General features: G+C 39.9%; 1 protein-coding gene across 1 annotated transcript; it reads left to right on the top strand.

The window, feature by feature from the left end:
• Positions 1–2,411: 2,411 nt before the first annotated feature.
• LOC145158747 (uncharacterized) lies at positions 2,412–7,936 on the top strand. Its single transcript, XM_079077600.1, has 4 exons — positions 2,412–2,437; positions 3,539–3,971; positions 4,034–4,334; positions 7,788–7,936. Exons 1-4 carry the CDS (start codon positions 2,412–2,414, stop codon positions 7,934–7,936), a joined length of 909 nt encoding a protein of 302 aa, XP_078933726.1.
• Positions 7,937–9,106: the final 1,170 nt, after the last annotated feature.

Raw genomic sequence — 9,106 nt, 5'->3', positions numbered from 1 at the left:
TTGCAATTATTGTCATGGTAAAAACCATCTTGCAAAGGAGTGCATGTTGCGAAGGAAGAATGAGAAGAATGAAGGATAGGATGAGGAGGCCTATCACATGCGAAAGCTAGAAGAGATTAGGAAGAAGAAATATAATGATAATTCTATGCCTGCTTTTGTTGTACAGGAAAACTTGGCTCAAGGTGACTTCGGAGGATTGGAAGTCTGGTCAACAGTCTTGCGAAAGAACAAAATTCACAATACTCAGGAAGATGCTTGATGGTGACCGAAGGAGGATCGCAGGAGAATGCAAGTGGGAGTGGAAGGAGCGAAGATAGCTGCTTCGCGGCTAGGCCTGTTTCAGAACAGATCAACGAATGTGAACAGTTGTTCAATAAGGTAAATTCCATTCTTGAATCACTTGATATTCCTGTATCTAGATACGAAACAGAACTTAATGATCTAAAATTCACCTTTTCAAATGTAAGCGATAGTTTAAAGAGAACCCGGCTATCAAACTCTAACCTAACCGATCAATTGAGCCGGGCAACATCCAAGAGTGAGGAGAGGCGTATGTGGATCTAGAAGGTTGAGTCAGATTGTATAAGTCTAGGGACGAATCTATTTATTTGCAGAGAGATAATTTAATGCTTTTGAAACAACGAACATTTTTTGTTTAATTTCAAAAAGACTTTAGTTTAATATTACTCAACTGCACCTTGATTGTGAAATCGGTAAGAAAATCCATAAAATGATTTTGTCGTTTTTAGAATTAAAGGAAGACGAAATAGACGCAGACTGTTACAATTGTGAATCTATTGTTTCGTCTGAAGAAACTTCTGATGCATACAAAGTCGGACTTGAACGTATTAAAGATTACATTAAGTCCAAGGACCACAAAAACATGTTGAAACAACTTTTGGATGAAAATGATAAAAAGCAGATCAAAACAGATACTGTGCAAAAATTTGATTCATTGAATGCCAATTTGAGTTCAGAAAATAAATTAAATGTTGAAAGCTCTTCTAAATTCGATGAGGATAGTGATATGAGTGACATTTCTGTAGAGGATGTGATTGACTGCTCAGAGTTTGTTAAAATTGAATCTCAACCTGCGCAAGCTCTTATTTCTGAAAATTTTGTTGAGTTCGCAAGAGTTGTTCAAAACAAACCTGAAATCTTGAAAGTAAAAGCAACTGTTTTTCCAAAAGTTCAAACCCCGCCCAATCAAGTTTTTAAAGTCAATGGTATAACCGAAAACCAAACCGTCGAGCTGAAGACCATTGTCGAAGAAGACAACAAAGACGGATGTGATGAAAACTTTTGGTCAGTTCCCATAGATAATGCTGATGAAACCGTTGGTTTATCTGAAAGAACTTCATGGAAAGTTAAAGGGAGATACGTGGTTGAATCCTTAAATAATCGCTCAGCATTTGCAAATGGTAGCCCAAGTGGTACCAAGGAGTTTTGCAGCGAACCTAACCCCGTGAAGAGTGAACCCGAAGTGAGAATAGTAAATCCAAGGGTGAACATCCACAAGTCATCAAAACAAACCTGAAATTTTGAAAGTAAAAGCAACTGTTTTTCCAAAAGTTCAAACCACGCCCAATCAAGTTTTTAAAGTCAATGGTATAACCGAAAACCAAACCGTCGAGCTGAAGACCATTGTCAAAGAAGACAACAAAGACGGATGTGATGAACACTTATGGTCAGTTCCCATAGATAATGCTGACAAAACCATTGGTTTATTTGAAAGAACTTCATGGAAAGTTAAAGGGAGATACGTGGTTGAACCCTTAAATAATCGCTCAGCATTTGCAAATGGTAGCCCAAGTGGTACCAAGGAGGTTTGCAGCGAACCTAACCCCGTGAAGAGTGAACCCGAAGTAAGAATAGTGAATCCAAGGGTGAACATCCACAAGTCATCAAAGCAACTTGCTGATCAAAAACGACAAAGGAATGATAGATATAGAAGAAATCTCTATGAAAGGAAACAATTCTGGCAATCCCAAAATCCAGATTATGTTCGCCACGAAAGGAGAATGAACCACAAAGCGGAAGCTCATTCGCAAGTGAACTCCAATCAGTGTTCGCATTGTTGTTCTCACAGTCCAAGGGACTCTCAGCAAAAAGGGACTCCAAAACCCTTCTTCACAAAGCAACACAATGAGAGATCAAAGCCTTGTCACTCTCAATCCACGAAGTCTAAGACTAATAACGTCAAAGGCAAGGAAAAGCTTTCTTCAGAGCCGAAAGCTCCAGCCAAGAAACCAAATGCCAACACTAAGGAAGCCAAAAAGGAGCCTGTCAAGAATCAAGCTGATAACAAGAATAGAACTTCTGATTCTAAATAATCTAACTCAAAAGTTAACAAAATCAAAGTTTTCACCATAAAACGAAAAGATGAAACCACTCTTATAAAACGAACATATATGGTTAATCTTGATATTACTGAATGGTACATCGACAGTGGCTGTTCACGTCACATGACATGAAGAAAGGAGGAACTGCGAGAGTTCAGGGCTCTCAAGGATGGTGGCAACGTAAAATACAGGAATAATTCTTTTGGAAAAATAAAAGGCTACTGCATGATAACAAATGGGGAATTCTCTATTCGTAAAGTGGCTTATGTTGAAGGCTTGCAGCACAACCTAATCAGTGTCTCATAGTTGGTTGTAGGAATCGGATTGAAGGGGTCATTTGATGACGAAGGATCAGAAATCGTTGAAAAGAAATCCAAGAGTGTTCTTCTGAAATCTCAACGAAAGGGTGAATTGTATCCACTGAATCTAAACCCAATACAAGGAAAGCCTGTCATTTTCCTGCTTGCAAAAGCTCACTCAGACGAAAGCTGGTCATGGCATAGGCGCCTTTCGCACTTAAACTTCAAAGACATCAACAAGCTCGTTCTTGGTGATCATGTGCGAGGACTTCCTCTATTGAAATTCGACAAGGATCATCTGTGTGCAGCCTGTGAGATGGGAAAGCAAAGTAAAAAAAGTCATCCTACGATTGTGAACACGAAAGTCATCGAACCTTTGGAACTTCTACACATCGACCTTTACGGCCCTTCTTCTATTGAAAGCGTTGGTGGTAGTAAGTATATTTTAGTAATTGTAGATGATTTTTCACGTTTCACTTGGGTGTTCTTTCTTAAGCAGAAATCCGATGCAACGCCAAAGCTCAAGGACTTTATCAAGCAAATCGAACTTCAACTACGAAAGCTGGTTCGGAACATTCGCAGCGACAACGGGCTAGAATTCAAAAACCAAGCGTTTGAAGAATTTCTTGTTGAAAAGGGGGTCACACACAACTTTTCTGCTCCCTACACTCCACAACAGAATGGCGTAGTTGAATGATGAAACCGTTCCTTATGTGAAGCTGCATGAACCATGCTAACGTTCGCATGTCTGCCACTCTACTTCCGGGCTGATGCGATAGCTACCGCCTGCTTTACCCAAAATCGATCCATCCTAAACAAGCGATTTTCTATAACTCCTTATGAAATAATAAATAATCGCAAACCTAACGTTAAGTTTTTCCACGTTTTTGGCTCCAGGTGTTTCATCTTCAATTCCAAAGAACAACGGAACAAGTTCGATGTGAAAGCTGATGAAGGTATATTCTTGGGATTTTCGCTAACATCCAAGGCATATAAGGTTCTTAACAAACGCTCAAAGAAGATAGAAGAGACCTACTATTTCACATTTGATGACAATTATCTAAAGCAAATTCAGTTGAACGAAAGTCAGATCAAGGAAATATTTCCTAAACCTTGTCCAACAGTAATTCCTATGTCCAATCTGTATGAAGAATTCATGTTACTCTTTGATGAACCTGAGAAAGCTATCACATCTGAAGCTAAGGCAGTGGATAATAAAGTCGACGAACTTAAGAAGATTATCGATGATGCTGCGAAAAACATGCCAGAACAGCCATCCACTGCGAAAGAACCTCAAGACACGCGCACTACTTTCCAGGGGAGAATTCTGGTTCTAACACACAATTCTAGGGGGAGGATGCTACACCTCTAACCACAAATGCTTCTTTGCAGGGGGAGGGTTTCGCATCACCAATTTCTACTAAGCCTCTTTCTAATGGTGATTGTTCCCCACCAACTATGACCCATGAACCTCCATTCGCAGGAGATGATTCTATTCCCGAGGTCAACGAGTTCGCATCATTCGAGGGGGAGAATAAAAAAGCGAATGACGACTCGGAAACTCAATCTGTTCTATCTGAATTCGACGAAGTAAACGCTGAGCTAAATCCAACCTTAGATCCAAATTATCCTCCCATAACCAAATGGACAAGAGATCACCCAAAATCTCAAGTTATTGGTGAATCCTCTGCAGGTGTCCTTACCCTTTCTCAACCCAAAGCGAAGCAAACTGCATTATTCTCCAAATTTGAATTTTGTATGTTTAATTCGTTCATGTCCAAGATTGAACCCAAAACCGTCAACACTACTCTCGATCATTCTGACTAGGTGCAAGCGATGCAAGATGAACTCCACGAGTTTGAACGAAACAAAGTTTGGAGACTGATTCCAACTCCCCCAGATGCATCGGTTGTTGGTTTAAAATGGGTATTTCGAAATAAAATGGATAAATAAGGGAATGTGATCAGGAACAAAGCTAGGCTTGTGGTCAAAGGTTACTGCCAGGAAGAAGGAATTGACTACGAAGAGACCTTCGCACCTGTTGCAAGGTTGGAATCCGTTCGTATCTTCTTGGCATATGCAGCACACAAAAATTTTGAAGTGTTTCAAACGGATGTGAAGTGTGCATTCTTAAATGGCGAACTGGAAGAGACCGTCTATGTGGAGCAACCACCCGGTTTTGTAAACGAAAAGTATCCCAACCACTGTTATATTCTTGACAAAGTTGTTTACGGTCTAAAGCAAGCTCCAAGAGCCTGGTATGAAACACTAACTCGTTTTCTTAAAATGTCCAAATTCAAGCAAGGTTCAGTTGAACCAACCTTCTTTCGCAAGAAATAGGGTGACCACTTGATGATCGTACAAATTTATGTTGATGAGATCATCTTCAGATCTACTAATCCCAGCCTAACAGCTGAGTTCCGAAAGTTGATGGAAACTAAGTTCGAGATGAGCTCAATGGGTCCAATTAACTTTTTTCTTGGATTAAACATAAGACAGGGACTGGAAGGAATTTTCATCAGTCAGGAGGCTTACATGAAGACCCTACTTGCTAAGTTTGGAATGTTGGGAGACTCAAACGCGAAAGTTCCAATGGCATTCGGAACAAAACTGACTCCTTCACTAGATAAACCAGCTGCTGATATGACCCTTTATCGTCAGATGATAGGTTCACTCATGTATCTAACAGCTAGTAGACCAGATATTATGTTTTCAGTTTGTTACTGTGCTAGGTTCCAAGCCAACCCACGCGAACCTCATATGGTGGCTGTCAAGAATATCTTCTGGTATCTAAAACGAACGTCATCTCTTGGAATATGGTATCTTGCGAACTCAGGTTTCTTTGTACAAGCATTTTCAGAACCTGACTTAGGCGGTTGCGGTTTGGATAGAAAAAGCACAACTGGTGGATGCCAATTTCTCGATGGCAAGCTGGTGAGTTGGCAATCAAAGAAACAAACATGCGTTTCGTTGTCAACAGCTGAGGCTGAATACATAGCTGCAGCTTCGTGCATATCTCAAGTCATTTGAATTCAAAGCCAACTTCGCGATTATGGCTTAAGTATGAAAAGAATTCCTCTCTATTGTGACTCCGAAAGTGCCATTCACATTTGTCACAACCCAGTGCAACACTCAAAAACGAAACACATAGCACTGAGGTATCACTTTATCAAGGATCATGTGGAAGATGGCAATGTCGAGATTCATTTCGTAAGATCCGCTGATCAATTGACTGACATTTTTACCAAGGCTCTACCTGAAGCTACATTTAATAGAATCCTTCAAGGGCTAGGAATGATGGAAGTTGATTCTGTACCAAAACCACTTTCGCACTCATAAAATCTTCGCTGCGAATCGGTGCGAACGTTCGCAGGCTTTCGCAGTCAACTGTTCATCACAGTCTGTTTTATGGCTGCGAATCGGTGCCAACATTCGTAGGATTTTGCAGTCAACTGTTCAACACAGTCTGTTTTATGGATCTGAATCGATGCGAATGTTCGTAGTAGTTCGTAGAGCATTGTTCATTCATGGTTTGGTATTTCATCTATCCTTTTGTACATTTTGTATATATCCTTGCTTATATTAATTTTTTTTTATTTTTTCATTTATTTATTTTATTTTATTTCATTCTCAGAAAATCTGCAAAAACCAAAAATAATTTATTTGTTTTTGTTTTTTTTTGTTTTAAGAAAATTCAAAATCACAAAAATATGTTTACTTTATGTCTATTTTTATTTCTTTTCTTTTTACAAACCATCAAAATTTTCAAAAATATGGATTCACACCAAGATCATAGATGAAGATGTTCGCAACATTTATAAACTCGTGTGATGGGGTAGGTATAAATTTCGTTACTTATGTATTAGCTAAGTGTCCCTAGAAGCATGTTGATGCATGTTGTCCTAAGCCTCAACGACTCAACTGTGAAGCCTTAATGAGTTGATACCACCAATCAATTCTTCTAAATCAGGCTGTGAATTCACATTAGTCATGAGCTACCTTACTCTTCTCACATTGAGTTAAGAGTTGTTTGCATGGTCACTTTTGCATTGCAGAGGTACTTCCACTTTATTGTAACCACCAACTCTCTTCTCCATCACTTTCGCATCCATACATGTAACCCTTGAGGCTATCAGAAATAACCACTGAGGTTTATGGTTACACCAACATCTGTGTTAATGATCTTAGTTTCGTTCTACCACGAACTGAGTGAAACCCAAAATTCAATACCTTATATGAATTGACGGTGAACAATCAAACGTTCTAGTATTTTCACCTAAGAATTAACGAAATTCGACATTTGTGGTCAGTACCATGAAATCTTTTTTCTTTTGTGAGATCCTAATGAAGTGTTCTCATCCCAATACATTTCTTCCAATGGATCCAGTTTTTTTTTTTTTTTTTTTTTTTGAGATTTCAATATTTTTCCAAGTCACTCAAATATGTTCCAAACCTACTCGTTCAACTAACTACACTGGTCACACGAGTACCTTCTCCAACTTTCGTACTTATGTCAAGTTCGTAGTTTGGATGAAGGACGAACCTCCCTTATAAGCCTTATTAAAAGATGCCTTTCAGTGTTTCTCATCAAAGATTTGATCGTATTCAACAGGAAACCACACAGACACTTCTTAGTCTCTCTTGACTATGAAGGAAGAGATCTTTGCCTGGGATCCATAGATTTATGTCTCTAGTTAGACATCAAAACATCCCACAGATAAACTTTGTTTTATTTCTTTTTCTTTGACACTCTTCCACGAAGACCTTAATGATTTTCCAAAAGTCTAGTTCGTGGTTACTAATACCTTTCAGGTTCGCAGTTGTATTCAAACGTGCTTTCTTTACTACGAAAGGAGATGAGCTGACACGACAAGTTTTAAAAGATAAGAATTCAAACGGGCACGTGAAAAGTTGAACGGACAGCTACCTATACGCCGCATGACGCATGCTTCTGACTCATCACAGCTGTCAAATCACGCTTTTCCAGGCGACAGTTCAGTTTTCAAGACACTCTCTCTCCGGATTTTCCTCACCAAATCAAATCATATATAAGTGTTTTGACGGTTCCATATTTCTTTACCACTTTCAAACTCTCTACACGATTTCCGGCGATCAAAAGCTCTCCACTGTTCATATCTTATTCAAGCTTCATCAATGGCGGCTTCATCAGAGAATCTATCCGTTCAAGATCAAACGGCTCATTCATCTCTTTTGGCAGTTAAGCAACATCAAAACCTCATTATTGAACTAGATCCCGTTCCATATGATCCCTTTCTCCTACCTCCGATTGAGTGATTAAAATACTCCCCTCTCACCATTGCTTTGACTCAAGTTGAGAATGTTCCACTATCGATTCTCTCCAAAGCTTACATAACTACCAACTATGTCATGGAAGAACAGAGGATATACTTCGACATCCACAATCATACAACTTCAATCTCCAAAGGTCGTTTCTGCAACTTGTTAGGGTTTCCTCAGTCTGAACATGATTAACCCAGAAACCATCTCCAATGCTGCTATCTTGGAAATGTTCTATCACATGGGGTACAAGGAAACTCTCACTGCTGTTTCCAAGTTCAAGAAACCCAACCTTCCACCTACATGGAATGCCCTATTCACCATCCTGGTCAAAGCATTTTCTGAACGAATCACTGGCAATGACTGTGCAAGCAAACTTTTCATGGGTTTGATGTATGGATTGTACACAGGCCTAAATGTTGACTATGGTTCTATCCTCTGGGCTCAACTTATCCAGAGCACTCACTCTGTTACTCGACACAGTGAAATCTCCTGTGCGAGATTCCAGTGATGTCCGATGAACTGATGGCTTCCATTGCAACCCTCCATACTACTGGTATCATTATGGCGGATCGATCAAAGTTTTCCTTCATTGGCTCGATTCTGGAGGTTATGTTTCGTGATCTTCCTCCCTCGAGTAAAATTCTGGAGGGTTATCATGCTCTTACTTCATCAAGACCTCGTCCATTATCTGATGAATTTCAAGCAATTCTGGCTGAGGCAGATAAAGCCAAGAAAGGGGGCAGAGGGTCCAAGAAAGCAACTAAGAAAGACACTGCGAAAGAAGGACCTTCTGAAGTTGTGAAACCTCTATCTAAGAAGCGAAAGGTTCCTGCCGCTTCCACTGCTGCACCAAAAAGAAGGAACCAACCTGCTTGAAGGCGAAAGTCTCCCACTCCTTCTCCGTCTCAGAGTGAAGGCGAAGATTCTGACTTCGAAACTGAGTCGGACATTCGTGTTGAGCAGGATCCACCAGTTCGCACTTAAGAACAAGAAACAGTTCGCATTGAGGAGGTTGAACAGATTCACAACGAACATCCTATTCGCACTGAGGCTACATCTCCGACTCATGAGGTAACTCCACCACTTAAAAATTATGTTCCTTCTCCTCCTCCCTCACCAAAATCAACTACTTCTATGCCAATCACCATCGCCCCTATGCCACCA

Source organism: Lactuca virosa, chromosome 2 (assembly GCF_052849685.1).
Source record: "Lactuca virosa cultivar CGN04683 chromosome 2, Lactuca_virosa_CGN04683_v6, whole genome shotgun sequence".
NCBI lineage: Eukaryota > Viridiplantae > Streptophyta > Magnoliopsida > Asterales > Asteraceae > Lactuca > Lactuca virosa.
Note: the sequence above shows the minus strand (reverse complement) of the source record. Positions and strands in the feature narration are given on the sequence as shown.

Bases quoted from the DNA above. Each gene is read 5' to 3' on its own strand.
- LOC145158747 (XM_079077600.1), top strand. From the start codon at position 2,412: ATGGTTAATCTTGATATTACTGAATG. The intron at 2,438-3,538 runs GTACATCGACAG...TTTTGGCTCCAG, and splicing joins AATCTTGATATTACTGAATG to GTGTTTCATCTTCAATTCCA. The intron at 4,335-7,787 runs GTGTCCTTACCC...ATCTTATTCAAG, and splicing joins TATTGGTGAATCCTCTGCAG to CTTCATCAATGGCGGCTTCA.